The sequence below is a fragment of the Leptodactylus fuscus genome, chromosome 2, assembly GCF_031893055.1.
Source record: "Leptodactylus fuscus isolate aLepFus1 chromosome 2, aLepFus1.hap2, whole genome shotgun sequence".
In the NCBI taxonomy this organism is placed as follows: Eukaryota; Metazoa; Chordata; class Amphibia; order Anura; family Leptodactylidae; genus Leptodactylus; species Leptodactylus fuscus.
Window position 1 is genome coordinate 97679755 of NC_134266.1, and position 25114 is coordinate 97704868.

At 43.0% G+C, this 25114-nt stretch overlaps 1 protein-coding gene across 1 annotated transcript in view; it reads right to left on the reverse strand.

Annotated features, from left to right (window-relative positions):
• Positions 1–17061, reverse strand: part of LOC142194917 (glutathione S-transferase Mu 1-like) — a 32570-nt gene extending 15509 nt beyond the window's left edge. The window contains exons 1-4 of the mRNA XM_075264357.1: positions 16952–17061; positions 16783–16858; positions 10877–10941; positions 8447–8528 (exon numbers count right to left, since the gene is read on the reverse strand). Coding sequence (XP_075120458.1) covers positions 8447–8528; positions 10877–10941; positions 16783–16858; positions 16952–16981 — 253 coding nt within the window. The 5' untranslated portion in view covers positions 16982–17061. The remainder of the gene's footprint in view (positions 1–8446; positions 8529–10876; positions 10942–16782; positions 16859–16951) is intronic.
• Positions 17062–25114: the final 8053 nt, after the last annotated feature.

Sequence of the window (25114 nt, forward strand, 5' to 3'; positions counted from 1 at the left end):
GAAAATTACACAAAAGTTCAGGTTTGAGACTAAATCTCTGAGACAGTTCGAACTATATATACAGAAAACTGTCAAAGCTGAGTTCTTTGTGCACTAAGGGGGCGTTCACACTACCGTCGGTGTCCGACAGGTAGTGTCCGCTCAAAATCTGGCACGGACATTAGGAGCAGACACTAGCTGTGTCCGTGACACCTGTCATTTATTTAAATGGGCATCGGGTGCGTTCTTTTGCACTCCGTGCCCTTCCTTCACTGTCCGCATGTAAAGATGTCCGACTTTTCAAGCGGACAGAAAAACCTGACATGTAGGGTTTTTCTGTCCGCTTGAGAAGTCGGACATCTTTACATGCGGACAGTGAAGGAAGGGCACGGAGTGCAAAAGAACGCACCCGATGCCCATTTAAATGAATGACAGGTGTCACGGACACAGCTAGTGTCCGCTCCTAATGTCCGTGCCAAATTTTGAGCGGACACTAGGAGCGGACACTACCTGTCGGACACCAACGGTAGTGTGAACGCCCCCTAAGCAATACTAACTTTTAACAGTATACAATTGCTTAAATTTAAAGAAGAATCCCTTAACTTAAAGACGTTATAGGAAATAGGGGGTTTGGATAATAGAAGAGGAGTGGGGTTGGTACAGTCCTATGATAAAGTTTATATCTAATAACTGATGGACACAGTAATATTTCAGGATTGAAATGAGGTTTATTGTACTAACAGAAAATGCGCAATATGCATTAAACCAAAATTTGACCGGTGCAAAAGTATGGGCACCTCAACAGAAAAGTGACATTAATATTTAGTACATCCTTCTTTTGCAAAGATAACAGCCTCTAGTCGCTTCCTGTAGCTTTTAATCAGTTCCTGGATAAAGGTATTTTGGACAAACAATTCAAGTTCAGTTAAGTTAGATGGTCGCCGAGCATGGACAGCCCGCTTCAAATCATCCCACAGATGTTCAATGATATTCAGGTCTGGGGACTGGGATGGCCATTCCAGAACATTGTAATTGTTCCTCTGCATGAATGCCTGAGGATTTGGAGCGGTGTTTTGGATCATTGTCTTGCTGAAATATCCATCCCCGGCGTAACTTCAACTTCGTCACTGATTCTTGAACATTATTCTCAAGAATCTGCTGATACTGAGTGGAATCCATGCGACCCTCAACTTTAACAAGATTCCCGATGCCGGCATTGGCCACACAGCCCCAAAGCATGATGGAACCTCCACCAAATTTTACAGTGGGTAGCATGTGTTTTTCTTGGAATGCTGTTTCTTTTTGGACGCCATGCATAACGCCTTTTTTTATAACCAAACAACTCAATTTTTGTTTCCAAAATGAAGCTGCCTTGTCCAAATGTGCTTTTTCATGCCTCAGGCAACTCTATTTGTGGCGTACGTGCAGAAACGGCTTCTTTCTCATCACTCTCCCATACAGCTTCTATTTGTGCAAAGTGCGCTGTATAGTTGACCGATGCACAGTGACACCATCTGCAGCAAGATGATGCTGCAGCTCTTTGGAGGTGGTCTGTGGATTGTCCTTGACTGTTCTCACCATTCTTCTTCTCTGCCTTTCTGATATTTTTCTTGGCCTGCCACTTCTGGGCTTAACAAGAACTGTCCCTGTGGTCTTCCATTTCCTTACTATGTTCCTCACAGTGGAAACTGACAGGTTAAATCTCTGAGACAGCTTTTTGTATCCTTCCGCTGAACAACTATGTTGAACAATCTTTGTTTTCAGATCATTTGAGAGTTGTTTTGAGTAGCCCATGATGCCACTCTTCAGAGGAGATTCAAATAGTAGAACAACTTGCAATTGGCCACCTTAAATACCTTTTCTCATGATTGGATACACCTGGCTATGAAGTTCAAAGCTCACTGAGGTTACAAAACCAATTTTGTGCTTCAGTAAGTCAGTAAAAAGTAGTTAGGAGTATTCAAATCAATAAAATGATAAGGGTGCCCATACTTTTGCACCGGTCAAATTTTGGTTTAATGCATATTGCGCATTTTCTGTTAGTACAATAAACCTCATTTCAATCCTGAAATATTACTGTGTCCATCAGTTATTAGATATATCAAACTGAAATGGCTGTTGCAAACACCAAAATATTTAGAACTAAAAATGATTAAGATTAATAGGGGTGCCCAAACTTTTTCATAGGACTGTATATCAGGGACAGGGGTAAGGTGCTAAGAATTTTAAAAAGGGGTATGTACTTGTATAAATTGTATTCTGTTAGTGTAAGTGAATGTGGTGGAAGTGCTTAGAGACACTGCTTCCTGAGCTCCTCACTTTACACAGGTAAGGACAGTTTCTATGCAGATAGGAATGATCTGGTCGCCAGATGTTACCTTACTCTGAAGCTCAGACATTTAGCTTCCAAATGAGATTAAAATTGTGAGTGTCACAATTCACAGTAGCACTTTATACAACCACTGCCCATTCTTCAGCACCACAAATAAGAGAGGGACAGAGATAGCGGTCTTTTTATGTGATAGCTGTGATCAGTGACCTTTTGGTCAGTTTATCACTGGTTTATCTGAAACCTAGGAACATGGGCTATAAAATTAGCCAGTGATAAGCTGACCAAAAGGTCACTAATCACAGGTATCAAATAAAAAACATGGCAGTAAGCTCCCTCTGTCCCTCTTATCTATGGTGCTGAAGATCGTGCAGCGATCGATCGTATGAAGTGCAAATGTGATATGAATCTTGTGATTAGTGTCACAATTTTAATATCATTTGGAAGCTATGAACATGGGCTATAAAATAAGCCAATGCTCAGCTGACCAAGGGGTTGCTGATCACAGCTGTCAACTAAAGAAGTCAGCAGTACCGCAAGTGTCGGCACTATTGAAGGGGTGAGAGAGAGCTCACATAAAGTGTTACAGTTAGATGAAAACTGCAAGTAGATTCACAATTTTATCTCATTTTATAGCCCATGTTCCTAGCTTTCAGATGAGATGGAAACTGCAAATCTACTTGCAGGTTTCATCTCACTGTAACACTATGTGAGCTCTCCCTCATCCCCTTCAATAGTGCCGACACTGTGTGGTACCGCTGACTTCTTTAGTTGACAGTTGTGATCAGCAACCCTTTGGACAGCTGATCATTGGCTTATTTTATAGCCCACGTTCATAGCTTCCAAATGATATTAAAATTGTGACACTATTCATAATATTCATCTCACAGTATTAGTATGTACAAGGGCTGCCCGTTCTTCAGCAGTACAGACAAGGGAGGGACAGATGGAGCGGTACCGGGGTCTTTTTTAGTTGATAGCTGCGATCAACGACCTTTTGGACAGCTGATAGCTGGCTTATTTTGTAGCCCATGTTCCTAGCTTTCAAATAAGATGAAAATTGCAACGCTGCTTGCAATTTTCATCTCACTGTAAAGCTTTATGTGAGCGCTCCCCCTCCCCTTCTACTGTCGCGTCACGGAGCGGTACCGCTGTGTTTTTTAGTTGACAGCTGCGATCAGCGACCCCCTGGTCAGCTGATCGTTAGCTTATTTTAAAGAGCAGACTCTTGGCTTTCACATAAGCTGAAAATGGCAGCGCTTGCTGCCATTTTCAGCTCACTATACTACTTTTATAGTGCCTTCCCTACATTTCTATAGAAAAAACAGGGAGCAGAATCTGTCTATATTAACAGTTTTGGGAGCGATTGGTGACCTCTAGGTCATCAGATCGTTTTGCCATTTTAAAGTCAAGATTCTTGGCTTTAAAATGACACCAAAACTGTTAAGATAACCCAATTTTTCACAGAGTTATGGACTTCAGTAGTAAGGACGTAGTAGCTACGTCCTCTGCTACTGAAGTGCTACCTTGGGAGCACGTATAGCTACATGCTTGGCAGCAAAAGGGTTAATATAGATAATAGGATGGAACATAAATAAAATATAAATTAAAAAAAATATAAAAAAAACACCTAACCAGAGGGCTAAACCTCGTGAATATTCACTGAAACTAATTTTATGGTGTTGGCCTGTAGTGACTCCAAGGGGGCTCTTGGGAACATTTTATAATGTGTAGGGCCATGGTGGAGAGCATATTCTACTGTGTGGGGCCATTGTGGAACAATATACTGTGGGAAGCAAATTATACTGGGGAGGGGGGGAAGCACTGTGTAGCATTACAGCGGGGGGCGGGCTCTGTGGAGCATATTATACTGTGCAGAGCATATTATACTGTGCGTGTGTATGGCCACTGTTGAACATTGTACAGTGTGTGAGAACTCTGGGAGCATATTGTGCTCTATAGAGCTACTGTTGGGCAATTAAAGAGGACCTTTCACCATCTGGGGCACATGCGGTTTTATATACTGCTAGAAAGCAGAGAGTACGCGGAATTCAGCGCACTGTCGGTTTTCTCGTTCTGTGCCCCTGGTGAAGAGCTATCGGTGCCGATACCGTAGCTATTCACTGTCAGTCGGGCGTTTCTAACAGTCAGTCAGGAACGCCCTTCCTCACAGTCGCGTCAACTGCGATGTACTGTGAGAGGGGGCGTTCCTTACTGCCCAGCGATTACCCTGAGCAGGGAGGAACGCTTCCCCCCCAGTACTCGTCTATGGACGAGTACTATCGGCAGGGGAGGGAGGTGTTCCTCACTGCTCTAACAGTACAGCTATAGGTGCTACTGTGAGGAAGGGTGTTCCTGACTGACTGTCAGAAATGCCCTCCTGACAGTGAAGCGCTATGGTACCGGCACCAATAGCTCTTCACCGGGGGCACAGAATGGGAAACATGATAGTGTGCTGAATTCAGCGCACTGTCGGTTTTCTAGTGGTATATAAAACCGCATATGCCCCAGAAGGTGAAAGGTCCTCTTTAAGGTGTCTGCAGCGCATATTATACTGTGTGTGGCCACTGTGGAGTATTATACTGTGAGGGGGGTCTGGGGGAGCATATTATACTGTGTAGGGCCACTTATTTACATCATACATTATCTGTTTTATAGCAGCTGTGTGATGTTATCACAGGCTGTAATTGCATTGGTCACAATAAATCAGATGGTGTGCAATGTAAATAGTGAAGAGGCCTCAGTTCTGGCAAAAGCACCACAGTACCTTCAAACATTTGATCAGCAGGGGCCCTGGGTGTTGCACCGATATCTTACACTGTTAGGTCCCCTGCAGATCAGCTGTTTCCCAGAGCGCACAGCTCCCATTATTGTGTACATAGCGGGCACTCTGTTGCTTACACAACATATTCTTGATTACTGCAGTTGTGGTAAACAGTTGTATTCCTCTCAAGTATCTTAGATACCGCTGCAGCACCCATAACCATTGCTATGAAGAATAAGCTGTAGGAAGGGGGTAGGGGGCCCTAGTCAAAGTGGATACAACAATGAGGCTAAGGCCACATGTTGCAGAAACACAGCATTTTTGTATGCTTTGGAAACACAGCAGAAATAAATTGCAGCATTTTCCATTATGCTAAATAATCATCTAGCTTGTAAACGGGGAAAAAATTTAGGCTTAAGTCCCACAGAATTGCTGATTGTTTTTAAAATTTTTTGCAAGGAGTGGATTGAGCAGTAGGGAGAAGTATAACAGTTTCCTTTTATTTTTGCATTTCTTTTGTAAGCTGGTACTAGGTTTGGCTAAAAAAAAAATGCTGCAAAACCCTGCTTTTCCACAATGTAGGACTTCAGCCTTGCAAACATTTTCCATTTATATGTAATAGGGTTAGAAAAAATGATGAACACTGCAGTAAATATGTGTGAGCTTGTTTTAGGCTAAGGCCCCAAAGAGCGAAGAAAAAAAAGGGGAAATTCTGTAGAACAAAAAGTGATTGACAACACATTGCTTTTTTTTTTTTTGTAAGTATTTTTTTTCAATGTGGTTGAGAGTACAATCTCATACACTTTGCTGGTACTGAAACAGCTTTTTTCTGAACTGCATTCCTGCAGAATACTAAAACACAATTTCTGCAACATTGGGCTTTAGCATTAAATGCCTTTTTTCCATAAATGTTTATCTGCATTTTGCAATGTTAGGCCTTTGCCTAAAGCCTCACATTGCAGAAACACAGCCGTGAATTTTATAATACAAGAAAAATGATCATCATGATTGCGAGGAAAAAAGCGCTGTGGAATCACCAGCAGTTTTGAGGAAATCATAAATTTAAAAAACACAAAAAAAATATATATATTTTTTTCTCTCTAGTATCTATAGTAAAATTGTTCAATTTGTTTTTCTGCTGCATTTTTTTTGTGCCAATTTGCTTTGTGGGGCCTTAGGCTAGGTTCACATTTGCGTTGGTGTCTCTGTAATTGACTCCACCACAGATTCCGACTAAAAATAGAGGATAGAAAAGTCCTACAAGGTGGACTTTTTTCTCTGCCAATTTCAGTATGAAACCAGGAGGCCCCACTATATTCTGTTGGATACACAGCTGTTTATTTGGACAGGCTCGCATGCAGACATAAAGGATGGATTGCCGAACAGTAGTGTGAACTTAGCGTCAGCCTAAAAGGCAATATGGTGAGGAAATACAGTAATACTGAATTTAGGCTAGGTTCACATCCTGCACACGGCTCATCTTTTTTTGGGTTCTTCAGTTACCCAAATAACGGAGAGCCAAACCGCTAAGGCTAAGATCACACCTGCACCTGTATTCTGTTCGGGGTTTCTGACCCAGAATCTGCTTAAGAAATGCAGAGAGAGAAGTTCTGCAAAGAGGACTTTTCTCTCTGCATTTTCTGCCTTTTTCCAGCAGAAACCCGGCATACCCCATTATAGTGCAACTGCTTTGTAAGCAGTCTCCAAGCGGACCCGACAAACGGAAACTCAAACGCAGGTGTGAACCAAGCATAAAACAGGCGTTACCTGTGGACACCAGACTATAATGATGTTTGCCGGTGGCCATCAGAGGTTCGCTGGTTTTATATTGAAAATGGCAGAGAGAAAAGTCCTCCTTACAGACTACAGCGCAGATGTGAATTCAGCCTTAGGTAGACGTTATTATTTCTGCTGAAACTCTATAGGGCAGGGGTGCTCACACTTTGTCAGCATGTGAGCTACTTCTTTAAATGACCAAGCCCTAAGATCGACTACCCACTTCTTGTGGGTGGGGCCGGGGTGGACATGTGGGCGGGGCTGGACCTGGAATATGGGCGTGGCCGCCCAGGCAACCCCGCTGTCTGCTTCTTCACAGCGCAGGCTGAGAGTTATCTCTGGACCCTGGCAGGCTGGGGCTGCGGCAGCCCCGGCTGCCAGTGTCCGTAGATGACTCTCAGCCTGCGCTGTGAACAAGCAGCACCCCGGCCCCCTCCATCTCTAAGAGCGTCCTGCAAGTACTTGTTCACAGCGCAGGCTGTGAGTCATCTACAGACACTGGCAGGCGGAGCTGCCGCAGCCCCAGCCTGCCGGTGTCCAGAGATAACTCTCAGCCTGCGCTGTGAAGAAGCAGACAGCGGGGATGCCTGGCTGCATCCCGCGATCGACCCATACGTCCATTGCGATCGACCGGTAGATCGCGATCGACGTATTGGGCACCCCTGCTATAGGGCAATAAGATATGTGGGGAACTATAAGGAGGGGGAGAGGGTAGATTTATTATATAGGGGATAATATATGGGACACAACTTAGAAATACATTTTACTGTCAGGGGAAAACTCTATACTTACAATGAAAATGAAACATGTAGCCAGATACACAGAAATATATGCACTATATGCTCTTCAGGTCTGAGGAAAACCATTAGAAATAAACTGCAGGATTTAAATTTATACATTATTATGTGGGAAACTATAAGGAGGTGTCAATTTATTATGTAGGGGACAATATGTAGGACTTACAACATGTGAGACACAACTTGGAATGACATTTTACTATCAAGGGAAAACACTATACTTACACTGAATGGTAACCGGATCCCATTACCATGATAAAATGGCTGACGGGCAATGAACATGGGCATTAGCGCCGGGTCTCTGCTGTACAGTACAGCAGACAGCAAGCAGCTGTGGCGGCTGCTCAGCTCCTAAGCGGTCTCCATATTTGAATACATGACATCCACCTTACTATTATGGTGTATGTCGGAAAGGGGTTAAGGTACTTTTAGGCTGTGTTCTTAAGGGTTTAAAGGCAGCAGGGTTATTTTCCCAGAAGATTTACTTGAGACAAATTCAAAATGTACAATAGAAATTAAGTTAAACTTCCAGCATAGCTGGATTTTTTTCTCTAGCTGAGTGATTAATGGAAAAATAACTGAACATCATCTAGGATAACCCATGTGATTTTGTTCACATTGGTTATTTTGGTTCAGTTATTACATAATTTACAAGGTCCAGATTGGAACTGCTATTATACTCTGGGGTCTCTTCACATACTCATACTGTAAAAAGGCTGAGGCCTAAATAATCACTATTAATCCTAATTGTGGTTTAATAACCCCAAATGTGCATATAATAAACTAATGCACTATACTCACACAGTCCATGCTTGGAGGCAATGTAGCGCAGAATAGTGTTACTCTGTGTCAATTTAACATCTCCATCCAAAAGGTAGGGCAACTATATAATAAAAAAAAAAAGATGCTATTATCAACAATTTACTTTAATCTGACAGGGCTTACTGTGTTTGCTATTATAAAGGTTAATAGGTGCTGCTTCAACAATTCCAGCATAGCTGGATTTTTTTCTCTAGCTCTCACCGTTCCCAAGCAATCAATGCTGTTAGTTTTGGCGTCGGATATGCCATTTAGACTCTGTACTGTAAAAAGGGCTGTGTCAGGCAGGAGAAGACAAGTTATGATTTTGAGTTCTAACACTACAGAGATTACATAGCACATCAGGCACCTAAACTAACTGTACTTGTTGTTTAAAAATGGTGGGGACTAGAGAGAATTTCAACTGTGCTAGAATTGATGTAAGGAGCTGGACTTGTTGGAGCTGGACAGTTCTCATGACTCCTCATCCTGGTAACAGACACTTTACAGTATATACAGCTATTTGGATGTCTCTTTATTACTTTGCATCTTCAAATTCATCACAACACTGAGACACTAGATAAACTGTATGCTATACTTTCTACTGCCCAGTAAGCTGAGAATATTACAGTATTTGTGACTAGAGATGAGCGAACACTAAAATGTTCGAGGTTCGAAATTCGATTCGAACAGCCGCTCACTGTTCGAGTGTTCGAATGGGTTTCGAACCCCATTATAGTCTATGGGGAACATAAACTCGTTAAGGGGGAAACCCAAATTCGTGTCTGGAGGGTCACCAAGTCCACTATGACACCCCAGGAAATGATACCAACACCCTGGAATGACACTGGGACAGCAGGGGAAGCATGTCTGGGGGCATAAAAGTCACTTTATTTCATGGAAATCCCTGTCAGTTTGCGATTTTCGCAAGCTAACTTTTCCCCATAGAAATGCATTGGCCAGTGCTGATTGGCCAGAGTACGGAACTCGACCAATCAGCGCTGGCTCTGCTGGAGGAGGCGGAGTCTAAGATCGCTCCACACCAGTCTCCATTCAGGTCCGACCTTAGACTCCGCCTCCTCCGGCAGAGCCAGCGCTGATTGGCCGAAGGCTGGCCAATGCATTCCTATGCGAATGCAGAGACTTAGCAGTGCTGAGTCAGTTTTGCTCAACTACACATCTGATGCACACTCGGCACTGCTACATCAGATGTAGCAATCTGATGTAGCAGAGCCGAGGGTGCACTAGAACCCCTGTGCAAACTCAGTTCACGCTAATAGAATGCATTGGCCAGCGCTGATTGGCCAATGCATTCTATTAGCCCGATGAAGTAGAGCTGAATGTGTGTGCTAAGCACACACATTCAGCACTGCTTCATCGGGCTAATAGAATGCATTGGCCAGCGCTGATTGGCCGAATTCCGTACTCTGGCCAATCAGCACTGGCTAATGCATTGTATTGGCGTGATGAAGCAGTGCTGAATGTGTGTGCTTAGCACACACATTCAGCTCTACTTCATCAGGCTAATAGAATACATTGGCCAATCAGCGCTGGCCAATGCATTCTATTAGCTTGATGAAGCAGAGTGTGCACAAGGGTTCAAGCGCACCCTCAGCTCTGATGTAGCAGAGCTGAGGGTGCACAAGGGTTCAAGTGCACCCTCGGCTCTCCTACATCAGAGCCGAGGGTGCGCTTGAACCCTTGTGCAGCCTCGGCTCTGCTACATCAGAGCCGAGGGTGCGCTTGAACCCTTGTGCACACTCTGCTTCATCAAGCTAATAGAATGCATTGGCCAGCACTGATTGGCCAGAGTACGGAATTCGGCCAATCAGCGCTGGCCAATGCATCCCTATGGGAAAAAGTTTATCTCACAAAAATCACAATTACACACCCGATAGAGCCCCAAAAAGTTATTTTTAATAACATACCCCCCTAAATAAAGGTTATCCCTAGCTATCCCTGCCTGTACAGCTATCCCTGTCTCATAGTCACAAAGTTCACATTCTCATATGACCCGGATTTGAAATCCACTATTCGTCTAAAATGGAGGTCACCTGATTTCGGCAGCCAATGACTTTTTCCAATTTTTTTCAATGCCCCCGGTGTCGTAGTTCCTGTCCCACCTCCCCTGCGCTGTTATTGGTGCAAAAAAGGCGCCAGGGAAGGTGGGAGGGGAATCGAATTTTGGCGCACTTTACCACGCGGTGTTCGATTCGATTCGAACATGGCGAACACCCTGATATCCGATCGAACATGTGTTCGATAGAACACTGTTCGCTCATCTCTATTTGTGACGTCACATACTTCTGTGCCAGGAAGAATATCACATATTCAAAATATGGGATTTATATAAGCAGAGTATAACATTTAAGGAATTTGAACACAGTTTTAAAAACATCTGACAATTATTTTGGTGTCACCAGTTTTACATACATTTGGAAAGTCCAAGCCCAGTTTCTCCTTCTCATCCAACCACTGACTCTTGTCATAATCTGGAGCTGTATGGAGAGGAAAAATTAGCACCACAGAAAAGTCATGTTCATTATTTCATTTATTGCTTCATATCAACATTTAACAAACTCTAAAGTCCTACAGCGAGAACAGGATATTAGTTCAGATAAGTTTAATGATAGGAGCAGAAAAAAAAAGGAATTGCCATTATATGACAACAGCAGCTGAAAGATCTCACTGACAATAATGGATTCCCTCCATGCTGCCAGATGAGAGTATTGAAAGCTGCACCACAGTTGTATATTGGGTAACTCCCCATCAGCGGTTTAAAAAGAATGCGTTATGTAAAATAGGAAACATTAATAAAAAAAAAAAAAAAGGATGCGTTACCAAGGTCAGAAAAGCCCAGTGACATACATCTAAAAGGCATGGTCACTCTGAGCATTTAATAATAATAAATTAATAATAATAATAAATTTTATTTATATAGCGCCAACATATTCCGCAGCGCTGTACAATTTGTAGGGTTCAAGTACAGACAGAGAGATACATTACAAAGAAAGTCATTTCACACAATGGGACTGAGGGCCCTGCTCGCAAGAGCTTACAATCTACGAGGTAGAGAGGTGACACAAGAGGTAGCAGGGGCGGTATTGCTTATGCAGACGTCAGACATTTTTGTAATAGAGGTTACTGTCATTACACAAACATAAAACTTTATGAGCCGTCAACAGTCGTGTCCTTTAACATGTGGATGGAGCTTGAAGCATTTCAGTTTAGTTATCCTTCCAGCCATTCCAACATTATAAGCCCGTTTAGTGTTGATACAAATTAGGAAATATTAGCCAAGTGAGTGGTGTTACCTACGTACCATCCAAACACGTGACACGGGTGTGACTGCAATGTTCATTTACTCCACTCAGTAAGGGTAAGTTTACACTGGGTTTTTTGGATTGGAACCTGGGGCGGAGGCCGCCTCAGGTTCCATTCCATCCAGCCGCGCACTCTGCTCCGGATTAGGCCCAATGAATCGTGAGGCGACTTGGCCTGAAGAATGAGTAGATCGCTTCTTTTTTCCGGGAGTTGGAAGAAACGGCTCCTGGAAAAAAGAACTAAGCGGCTCCCATTAAGTTCAATGGGAGCCGTCTTTTTGGTCAGGATTTTGAGGCGGATACGGCCTCAAAATCCTGACCAAAATACCCTGTGTGAACTTACCCTTAGGCTGTAAACTGAGCATAAATCACACCCCAACACAATTTACGCAACCCAGTTACACGCTGCTACCACCTATTGCATTCAGGGATAATAGAAACCTACCATACATGCAAACACTGCTCTACAGTTAGACGCAAAGCACACTTTAAAAGGCAACGGAGCACATGGATTAATTTGTGAACACTTCAATACAAAAATCTTGGCATATTTAAAAGGGTAGTCCAGGGTAAAATATTATTTTTTCAGTCAGGCTAGAGGAAATGAAAAAAAAATAAATAAATTACATATATTCTCACCTTTCTCCAGGACTTCTCAGCATGTTTTGGTCCTACAGATTGTTTACTCCCTGCGGAAGTCTCCGCCGTATGTGACCAGTGATGCCTACCTGTGACATCCCCAGGTCCCTTCCTTAATAAGGCTGCGTTCACACAGAGTGGTCCTATGGTGAGGTGTTTTTAGGAGGAGGAATTTGAGTCAGTTTCCTGACCAAAAAAACTCTGTGTGAACGCAGCCTAAGTCGCTGATTGGCCTGCTATAGGCCAATTGATTCTGATCAGCAAATAGTAATTTACCAGCACAGATCCAATAACGTGTTTTATGCAGCACAGACCCGACACTACTGCCCGCACTGATCACTGGCATTAACCCCTCTGGTGATTCAGTCAAAGCTGACTGAGGCAACATTTTACCAACAGCACATGGGAGCCGCAATTTTGCCAGGGATTGCTGGAACCTGGAGCAAGCTCCGGGTCTGGTGTCCCGTTGCTTTGACAGTTGTGAGCCTTGTGACAGCTTCCAGGCCTGTCTTTCATTACACAGCCTGCAAAAGAAGAACCATTTTTTTTGTAATGCTATATTAATATTACCACTGTAATGCATTGCATTGGTGGTCAGATCCCCTGGAGATCAAAAAAATCTAAAGTGCTAAACTGCAGTTTTTTCACTGTTTTGCATCTGATAAAAATTTGAAGAAGTGATCAAAGAAATAGAAATTCCACAAAATTATATACCGTAAGTAAAAAATATACCAGGCCCAGCAAAAAAATTACACTTCATTAAAATGCTATTTTTTGTGACTAACACATAGGAATAGCCTTAAAGGGGCTCTATCACTGGGAAAAGTAATTTTTAACTAATCACATCCTTGCATAGGCTCTAGAAATGCTACTTCACACCTACCTTTAGTATGTAAATTGCCTCAGTGGTTTCTGAATAAGTCCGTTTTTATTAATATGCTAATGAGCTTTCAGCCAGCTCAGGAAGTTCCCAGCAGCCTCCTCTCTTCTATTATCTCCTATGTGTGTGAAGCAAACAGGAAGCTGAGCCATCAGCAGCAGCAACCTCCCATAGGAAACAACAGGAGAGGAGTGCACGATATATCGTGCAACAGTCTAATTAGCATATGAATAAAAACGGACTTATTCAAAAACCACTGAGGCAATCTATATACTAAAAGTAGGTATGGAATAGACTTTCTAAAGGCTATGCAAGGATGTGATTAGTTAAAAATTACTTTTTCCAGTGATAGAGCCCCTTTAAGAAAGACTATTCTTCTCCTAACTTTAGATGTCTTTTCCGCACCGCCGTTCCGTAGAAATAGCGGTTTTTGGTGGTATGCAAATGAGTTCTCTCGCAGCACTGGGGGCGGGCCCCAGTGCTCAAACAGCACTGGGGACGTCTCCAATGCTGCGAGAGAACTCTCCCGCGCCGCATACATCTTCTTCAGGAACGGCCTCTTCACACGTCTTCTTCCGGCGCTGGGGGTCAAACTTCTAGGCTTTGGGCAGAGCCGACTGCGCATGCCCGCGGCCACAAGAAAAATGGTCGCTTACACAGTATCTACATGGTGTCTTCTGGAATGGAATTACGGTAGTTAAAAAGAAATTGATAGATTTCCTTCAAGAAAATATATAGGTATGGGGTAAGTTAGTATGATTTTTTTTTTTTTATTTGTTTTAGTGGTCCGTTTCAGAACTATGAAAATTGCCTTAGCAGTCAGGAGAGAGAAAAATTCTGAAAACCCCTGGCAGCTAAAGGGTTAATCCATTTATTGCATCAGCAAAACTACACTGATAAAAACTTTAATCAATCAACCTTACACAGACATTAGCAGCAGACACTAGCTGTGTCCGTGACATTTTTCATTCATTTAAATGGAGATCGGGTGCGTTGTTTTGCACTCCGTGCCTGTCCTTAAGCGTCCATTCCTAAAGAATTCCGACTTTTCAAGCGGACAGAAAAAACCTACATGTCGGGTTTTGCTGTCCACTTGAAAAGTCAGACATCTTTAGGAACGGACACTTAAGGACAGGCACGGAGTGCAAAACAACGGACCCGATCTCCATTTAAATGAATGAAAAATGTCACGGACAGAGCTAGTGTCCGCTGCTAATGTCCGCGCAAGATTGACGGTAGTGTGAACGCCCCCCTTAGGCCAAGTTTCCACATCAGAAACAAGAAACTCTGCATTTTAGGCTGTTGCTGGGGTGTGTTTGTGGGGGGAATGGGTAAAAAAACTATGAATTTTACAGTACCAGCAAAGCAAATTAATTTATCTTTTCTATACACTGAGGAGGGGTGAAAAGACCTGCATTTTCAGGTTACAGTTACATCTACAGTATGTTTAGCCATCCATTCCTCTGGTCCATTGGAGAACCAGAAAAATGGATCAGTTCTATGACAGAAATGAATGAAGCCCAAAGAACCACACTGACTATAATGTCCTGCGTCAGATGTCTGCATTTTAACCCCTTCCCGACATGCTATAGTACGGCGCGTGTCGGGTCTGTAACTATGGCGACCGCTTCAAGCAGTAGACAACCGGCTCTAATGCCTCCGATCGGTCCGATTGCTGTCAAAGGCGCCGGAGGCGCCATTTTCCCGGCGGCGCATGGGCGCCGCCATTTTGGCAGGGATCGCCGGCTCCTGGAGCATGCTCCAGGGCCGTCCCCCCGTTGCCATGACAGCCGGGAGCCTTGTTAAAGGCTCCCAGCCGGTCTGCAAATTCTCTCTTTTGCAGGCTGGTGTATACAGCCTGCAAAAGAGATGATGCTTTTTTGCAATGCATTGCAATGCATTAGCATTGTAATGCATTGCATTAGTGATCAGACCCCCTGGGGTTCAACACCCCTAGGGGGTCTAATAAATGCAAAAAAAAAATAAAAAAAAAAAGTAAAAAAAAAAAATAAAAAAATATAAAAAGTATTAAAAGTTCAAATCACCCCCCTTTCCCTAGAACAGATATAAAAGTAGTTAAAAACTGTGAAACATATACATGTTAGGTATCCCCGCGTCCGAAATCGCCCGCTCTACAAATCTATACAAATATTTTTCCTGTTCGGTAAACGCCGTAGCAGGAAAAATAGTCAAAAGTGCCAAACCGCCGTTTTTTCACTGTTTTAATTCTGATAAAAATTTGAATAAAAAGTGATCAAAGCAATAACATTTCCCGAAAATGGTACCACTAAAAAGTACACCCGGCCCCGCAAAAAAAGACGCCCTATGCATCCCCGTACACCTATGTATAAAAAAGTTACGGCCGTCGGAATATGGCGACTTTTAGAAAAAAAAAAATTTAACACCGTTTTGGAATTTTTTTTAGGGGTCAAAAAGTAAATAAAACCATATAAATTTGGTATCCCTGGAACCGTACCGAAACACAGAATATAGGGGACATGTCATTTTGGCTGCACAGTGAACACCGCAAAACCAAAGCCCGTAAGAAAGTCGCAGAAATGCATTTTTTCTTCAAATCCACCCCATTCTGAATTTTTTTCCTGCTTCCCAGTACATTATATAGAATAATTAATGGTGGCATCATGAAGAAAAAATTGTCCCGCAAAAATTAAGACCTCATATGCCCTAATGAAAACATTGTGCTTACATAACTTTTGGCAAATTCTGACAGATCTGCACAGGGGACTCCAACACAGATGTGGACCTAGACTCACCTATAAGCTAACAGAGAGTAAGGCTATCTGCACAGAGGGATCTGTGAAAACGGGAGGGGGGGGACAAAACAAAAAACACGAACATGACCTATATTTTGATTGACACACAAAATATTGGTGATGAGAATAACCCCCATTTACTGACAGTGAAATTAATGCTGCTGTGTGGCGGCACACAGAAGTAAGAGAAGTAAGCTGTACACCCTGGTAAAGTTATATTCATATTATATGAGGTACACAAATCTCTGGTGTAAGATGTGTAAGTAAAACAGACTAACGCCTGGTTCACATCTGTGTTTGGCCATTCCGTTCGTGATCAGTATTTGACATTTCAAAAACTGATTTCAAACGGTCTGGATGAAAACCCATTCATTTCAATGAGTTTTAAAAGTAGTCAGTATGTAATCAGTTTGTGCCATTGTCTTCCGTCTGGGTCAACGAGATGCCGCCAATGTGAAAGTTGAAGGGGTGAGGCCTTGTTATAAGGGTACCATCAAGCCTGACAAATGGGTCATGTTTCTGTAACCAGTTGTCTTCCCCATATACGGTACTCCAAATCTGACAGAAGACATCTTCTCAGGCAGAACTTCCAGCGGTTTATAAACAGAGCACAGAAAATTCTCACTGAATACATTGCCATATTGGATCTTTATTTATTTTAAGAGACCTTCCTTTCATTGGATGTATGACAATTCACACCCTGCTGCCTGCCCCAGCACTTACCATCCCCCAAAACGTAGCGCTTCTCTTCATAAGGAGTGCCGGTGTATTCCAGCAACAAACGAATCGTATGGGCGAGCTGCAGACATCCCAATAAAAAGACAATATCACATTAGCAGTGGCGTTTACCTACAACATAACTATCAGCCATTACTTGCAATACTCCTCTCACCCCGCGTATATCCCAATAGCCGAGAATCATCGTCTTCTCCAACAACTTCCCGCACACTACTCTCTGCACACAAGCTCAAGTTCACAGTCCAGGGCTCGTCTGTTCACGTGACTCATGGACGGAATTCCCGCCAATCACGTTCTGCCTGGACACGGGCCAGAGGTAGACGAGAGTAGGAGCGACGAGATAGAAAAGGCGCTGCAGGATTACACGTTCTGTACACAACTATTATAGGAAGATAATACACAGATTGTTACATAGTCGGTGCGATACGATCGGTTATTGTTTTTGTGTAACAGGCTATCACATAAGAGCCATATTTGAGCCCCTTTTTTTTGCAAATTCATGGAGGAGACAGAAGTCTTGAGGGGACATTATGAGCCCTAGTAGGTGTCCCCAGCCCGCCTCCTGGAGATGAGACAGGTATTACACACAGCAATGGCCACTTTCCTGGAGCAGCCCAGTTAGTACAGCTGGACCTCTGTGTTCACTGTGCTGTAGAATAACATGTTACCTTTATTCAGTGGGCAAGTAAAACGGTACTATTCCGTTATCGGGCCAGCAGCAGCGCATTTCAGCACCAGCTTTCGGGACAGCAGTTCAGTTCAGCAGCGGGAATTACAATGACATCCGAGGACTGCTGGCCCGATGCTTGTGCCCAGTAGCCAGTACATCAATGACCCCCCCTCCATCTCCTCCTCCTTCCAGTGCTGCCCCCCAGCTCTCCTTACATCTACCCCGTACCCTCTCCCCGCCACATGACTAAGCCGATGCTGGCCCGATGATAGAGGCCGTGCTTGTGTGTAGTAGGCAGTACATCGATCGATGCCCTCATCCTCCTCTTCCTTCCAGTGCTGCCCCCCAGCTCTTCTTACATCTGCCCCGTACCCTCTCCCTGTAATAGGCCTCACCGTAAATCTTGAGCAATGAATGCTACTAGATAGCCGCCGGACGCTGCAGAAAGTTTGTCCCTCCGGCTCGCTGTAGCTCACCGTTCCTATAGTCGGCGTGTTTCTTGTCAGGGCCTGGATTGAGCCCCGGTGTCTTTCCTTTCGGTCTCGGTACTAGCGCTGAGGTGAGGCCTAGTCGTGTGGCGGGGAGAGGGTACGGGGAAGATGTAAGGAGAGCTGGGGGGCAGCACTGGCAGGAGGAGAAGGATGGGGGAGGGGGGTCATCGATGTACTGGTTACTGGGCACAAGCATCGGGCCAGCAGTCCTCGGATGTCATTGTAATTCCCGCTGCTGAACTGCTGTCCCGAAAGCTGCTGCTGAACTGCGCTGCTGCTGGCCCGATAACGGAATAGTACCAGTAAAACTACAGCAATACCAAATGTCTTTTATATCTTATTATTATTTAGCCATTTTTCAATTTTTATTAAACGCCTTCCAAACGCCATAACTTTTCCATTCAGAGAGCCGTACCAGTAAAGAGGATCTTTCACATTTTCTGGCACCGGCAGTATTACATACCATTAGTAAGCTGGGATTGCGCTGAATTCAGCACACTATCAGGTTTTCTGGTACATGCCTGGGAAACAGAGATATTGGTGCCATTAGTTTTGGTACTGATATCTCTCCACTGTCAGAAGGGCTGGTCTTACAGCCTAGCGTCTTTGCTGGGCAGTAAGGAACGCTTCCCCCACCTTCCCCCGATCGAACTCTTTAATAGCCTTGTACAGTCAGAGGGGGCGCTCCTTACCACCCAGCAATGACACTGAGCAGTGAGGCCCGCCCTCCTGATGGTGAAGGAATATTGGTGCTGAAACTAACTTTCTAGTATAATGTAATACCACCGGTGCTAGAGAACGTGAAAGGTCCTCTTTAATACAATATACGAACTGTAAAAAATTCTGAATGGGGTGAAATTACAGAAAAACTGTGTTTGTGCATCATTCTTTATAGCATTCACTTTGCGGCCCAAATGATATGTCATCTGTATTCTATGGGTTGGTATATATATATATATATATATATATATATATATATATATATATATATATATATATATATGAGTGTGTGTATCTATCTATAGGTAGACAGATACACACACACCGTGGCTTGCAAAAGTATTCATACCCCTTGAAATTTTACAAATTTTGTCACAGGTTACAACCACAAACCTACATGTATCTTATTGTTTTATTGAGATTTTAAGAGATAGACCAACACGAAGTAGCAGATAATTGTGAAGTGGAACAAAAATGACACATGGTTTTCAAAATTTTAACCAAATAAAAATCTGAAAAGTGTGACATGCAAAAGTATTCAGCCCCCCTATATCAAAACTTTGTAGAGCCACCTTTAGCTGCAATTACAGCTGCAAGTCTTTTGGGGTATGTCTCTACCAGCTTTGCACATATAGAGACTGAGATATTTGCCCAATCTTTACAAATACCTAAAGCTCAGCCAGATTGGATGGAGAGCATCTGTGAACAGCAATTTTCATGTCTTGCCACATATGCTCAGTGGGATCTAGGTCTGATCTTTGGCTGGGCCATTCTAACAGGTTTTCTTCCTGGATTGCCCTGTATTTAGCTCCAACCATCTTCCAATCACCTCTGACAAGCTTTCCCGTCCTTGCTGAAGAAAAGTATCTGCACAGCATGATAATGCCACCACCATGTTTCAAAATGGGGATGGTGTGTTCAGGGTGATGAGCAGTATTATTATTCCACCACACATAGCACTTTGCATTTAGGCAAAAAATTCAACTGTGGTCTCAGCTGACCAGAGCACTTTTTTCCATGTTTGCTGTGTCCCCTAAATGGCTTGTGGCAAACGGCACTTCTTTCAGCAATGGTTTTCTTCTTGCCACTATTCCATAAAGGCCATATTTGTGGAGTGCACGATTTATAATTTTCCTATGGATAGATTCTCCCATCTGAGCTTTGGATTTCTGTATCCACTCCAGAGTGACCATGGACCTCTTGGCGGCTTCACTGACCAGTCAATGTTGTCCTTGTTCAATCTGTTAGTTTAGGTGGACGGCCCTGTCTTGGTAGGTTTGTAGTTGTAGAATACTTTTACCATTTTTGGATGATGGATAGAACACGCTCCTTGGAATGCTCAAGGCTTGGGATATGTTCTTACCTAACCTTACTTTAAACTCCTACACATCTTTATCTCTGACCTGTCTGGTGAGTTCCTTGGTCTTCATGATACTATTTGTTCACTAATGTTCGCTAACAAACCACTGAGGCCTTCACAGAACAGGTGCATTTATACGGAGACTACATTACACACAGCTAGACTCTATTAACTAAGTAAGTGACTTCTAAATGCAATTGTGCGCGTTGGATTTTATTTACGGGCATCAGAGTACAGGGGGTGAATACTTTTCCACATCACACTTTTCAGATTTTTATTTGATTAAAATTTTGAAACCATGTATCATGTGCGTTCAACTTCTCATTTGTGGTCTATCACTTAAAATTCCAATAAAATACATTTAAGTTTGTGGTTGTAAGGGCTCGTTCACATCTGCGGCCCGGCACTCCGTACTTAGGTTTCCGTTTCCTGCCTAAAACAGAGGCAGGATACGGAAACCTGCAGGAGACTTTCTCACCCATTCATTTGAATGGGTGAGAAAGCTGTCCGGCGGTGAGCATTTTGCGCTCTCCGCCGCGAAACCGGGTTTTATAATCCGGACACAGAGTCGGACATGCAGTACTCTGTGTCCGGATAAAAAAATCCGGTTTCGCGGCGGAGAGCCTAAAACGCTCACCGCCGCTCACGGCAGGACCCGGTCTATGGTTTCCGTCTTCTGGCATGCAGAAGATGGAAACCATAGAACGGAGACCCCAGACGCAGGTGTGAACCTAGCGTAAGGTGACAGAATGTGAAAAAGTTCAAAGGGTATGAATACAAGCCACTTTGCAAGTCACTGTATCATTTTTTAGCTATGCATCATTCTATATCATATAGCAAGTAGAAGACTGCTTATCAGTATGCTCTGTGAGGAACTAATGACCATATTTGCTGGCGATTAGTGCTGCATTTGGAAATCTGACCCAATCACACTATAGCAGTCACATGATTAGCTACACCATTGCAACATGGCTTGCTACACCCACGCATGTGTTGTTTAGTTCTCCCAATGCCATCATTATGTGATGTGCTGGTTACTGCCACAGGTGGGTCTCTTTAGCTTCCCTGAACACTATATATTGCCCCTCTATATTTTATCTTACACAACAAAATTGACAAAACAATTATTTATGATTCTTAAAATCGTCCGCGGGGAGGGGAAGTGAAAAAAGAGAGTCATACTCATCTTTTCCCCGATGCTTCCCAGCATTCCCCCCCCCCCCCAGTCCATTGTTGCCAATCAGTGGCTTCAGCAGAAAGGATCTGGGGCGTCACAGTTGATGAGCAGTTTCACTTTGAGAATCTGCTGGAGCAGCAGGACAGGATCGCGCTGGGAGAATACTGGAGCATTGGGGACAAGCACTTATTTTTTTTTTATCCTTGCCCAGGCTATTTAAAAAACATATATCCCCTCCCCCCCCCCCCCAACAACCTCTTTAAGGGAACAGCTTGGGTTGCTCGAAAAAACTTCCAAAAGCTATGCAGGCTGGACAGAAGCAGTCAGAGGGCCGGCTGTGGCCCGCGGGCCGTACATTGCCCAGGTCTGTCATAATATATTATAGTGAACTGTATCTTTATTATCTTTGTGACAATACTGGCTATCAGCTAATATATTTATAGCCCCCTAAATAAGCGTCTTGAGGTATTTGTCTGACTTAAAAGCCTGGTCATCTGGCCTATTTTTTTTTTTTTTTTAGTTATATGAATATTACTAATTTGTTTGGAAAGTAATAAAATATTCTATTTTTGAAGGTATGCATTATGTTTTTTGTATAAATTTGTTATGGTCAATGTATGTGGCGGTAACCTGATATTGGAGATTAACGGTACATATTCAGATTTGGTCAGTCACCAGTGGGGTACCACAGGGATCAGTACTAGGCCTTCTTTTTAATATCTATATTAAAGGGGTTGTCCGGGATAAAATGTTATTTCTTCACTAATCTCAAAAATGTATACCCATATACCTGGTGCAGTCATGTGACCGAACAAAGCACATTTTCTTATTATCCAGTGTTGTTCCATTTTCCCATTTCTGAAAAGGGAATGTCATGAATGCTAAACCCTCCCCTGGCAGAAGTGCCATCTCTACTGCCCAGGCTTCGGAGGCAGCTCTGGCCTGCGCATGATTCAGCAAAGCCAAAAAAGAGGAGGAGCGTTCCAAATGGAAGTCTGGAGAGAAAGACACATAAGTATGATGGGATGGAAGGGTAGGCTGAATTAGTTAGTTGGAAAAGGCTAATAGTAGGCGGGGCAGCTAGGGAGACGGAGGGAGTGAGAGCATTAGCAAAAAGCTATACACGTAAAGAAATGCAGAGGATGCCAGGAGAACCAAGAAATCGCTCAAAACACTGCTAAAGGTATTTGGTAGCAGTTATTATCCCAATAATAGAAGTAAGACCCTTTTATGAAAAGAAAAAAAAAAATTCCCAAATGATGACCTAGTAGATGATTTACAGACTAGAATATCAATATTTGCAAATTATATTATATTACAGGGATTTGGGGAAGCCTTGACATAGAATTGGCAGATGACAGTGGCTTAACTAGGAATTTTGGAGTCCTAAGGTGAAAATTTGAGATGGATAACCCCACCCCTTCCCCTCCGACCAGCCAGCCTTATTTACCAATCCCCCCCCTCCCCATAGGAATGAGATGGCTGAACAGGAGCAGATGCAGAGGTCAACCATAGTAATTAAGGGATGGGATGAGTGGAGTATAAAAACAGGTTATCAGATTTGACATTCCCTAGTCGGCGGGATGGGGGAGGGGGGGCAACTAGATTGTAATGTACAAATATATATCTTTCCAATGATCTTGTTATACTGAGGCCTATAAAAGGTGACAAGAGGGCATCCTCTAAGTGCATAAGAAAATGGTTTTATGCAATTTCAAGAGGGCCTGCATACCTTTCTTTAGAGCAGTGGTTCCCACTTTTGGATGGAAATTTAGTTTGGGACCCGATAGCCCCTTTTGAAATAAACAAAAGTCCCTACCTGTATTCTGCTGTATTTCAACTCTTATGCTGCGTTCTACATTGTATTCTAATTTTCACCACAGTATTATGCCTCTAAGCCTGGTCTTACATGACCGTAGTGGTTTTTGCAGTCCACAATTTGCGGATCCGCAACACAAATTTCACTCAAAAAACTCATTTCGCAGACGTCCGTGTCCAACCGCATTTGCATCTGTATGCACCCGTTTTCTTGCGGATCCGCAAAAAAACACACACCCCCAACCGAAAAAAAAAAAAAAAAAGGGGGATGTCCCAACACCCTGCATAGGTGACATTGTTGGATAGTGGCCATCTTTGCTTTGTTCATTGTTGCAGGGACAGTTCTGTCATTGCGAGCTGCTGTTGTTCTACTGCCTTGAGTTTGGTGCAAAATGGGTCCATTTATTACTAGATCCCTGCAGAGACAGTCCGTCGACCTTCCTGGGAAATGTAGGGGTATGTGAGGTGAATAACTAGAGCCAATGTCCTGAATGTCCATTAGGTCTTCTGTGACCCCCATCCTTTCTTTACTTGCCTCCAGCTGACTGTGTGTAGATTCACCCTCCTATTCAGCTGGATCCATTTTCCTCCACCACGATATGGCCATTGATGGTGCCTTCTCTCTGGTGCCTCATCATAATAATCCACCAGTACACGCAATAGTTTTCAAAACCACATTTATTTAAAATTCTGAAAAGATACATGGAACAAGCTACAATGGTGGCCAAAAGAGGTGAGTGACAAATTTTGGTTCTCACAAAGTTCACATCTGCAGTGTTTATAGATCTTTTAGGCTACATGTACATGACTGTGTGCGGTGTTTATCTCACAGGCTCACGACCCCATGATATGTGGTCACACGTTTGGGGGTCATAGAAATTACTAGTTCAGTGTATTGGCTATGTAAAACATGGCTAGTAGAGATGAGTGAACACTGTTCGGATCAGCCGATACGAACAGCACGCACCCATAGAAATGAATGGAAGCACCTGTGACGCTGACTTTGCCGGCGGCCGGTCGGCGTCACAGGTGTTGGTGGCTAGCACACTGACAATATACAGAGTCATGTGCATGAGGCCTTAAAAGTTTCTAAGGTATTATAAGCATTTCATAATTTGTTAAACTTTTAACAAACATCAAGTTTATGCAAAAACTCAGTTTACAGTGTTGACCCTTATTTTTTGTTTTACCACAGGTTCTCAATGAGATGGAGATCTGAGGAATTTCCAATAACCCAAAATTGCAATGTCTAATCACCAAGCAGCTAATACTTTTGCCTTGTGACATGGTACTCGAACAAAGCTTTCCCCAGCATGATAAATCACCAAATTGCTCCTGCTCTTTTGGATAAATTATTCTTAGGAGGATGTCTAGATATCATGCTTTATTCCCCAGGATAAAAGCAAAACCAACATGAACAATCTCGCTTTACTATCGGCATGACAGTACTAAAAACATTGAAGTAGCAAATTTTGTTAAAAGCCAAATTTGTATCAATCTCAAAACTTTTAACCATGACTGTACACAATTAGAGATGAATTATGGAACAGAATCATTTTAAACCTCCAATATGCAACATGCCACCTTATCAGCTTATTAATACAGTATGTTGCACATAATTTATTTGTTGGCCCATGAAGCCATTCGGTTGTTAATGCGAGTCTTTATATAACGGGGCGTTTTCATGTATGCAGCAATAGCAGGCAGAGCCTAAAAAAAAAAGAAAAACAAAGACTAAAATTGCAATATTAAAGGAATTTGCTGCAGTAAACAGATCACTTACCATTTCAGGAACTGCATTCTTTGTGTAATAAATAAAATTATATATATGACACACACACAGAGTCAGGATTGAGGGTCTCGGACATAATATATCTGCTCACTGCATACCAGTTCTGTGGGGTATGCTTACGCCTAACTCACCACACACATGCTATGGTAAAAAGGGGTACTTACAGTGTAGGCCAAAAGTATTGGCACCACTGCAATTCTGTCAGATAATACTCATTTTCTTCCAGAAAATGATTGCAATCACAAATTCTTTGGTATTATTATCTTCATTTAATTTGTCTTCAATGGAA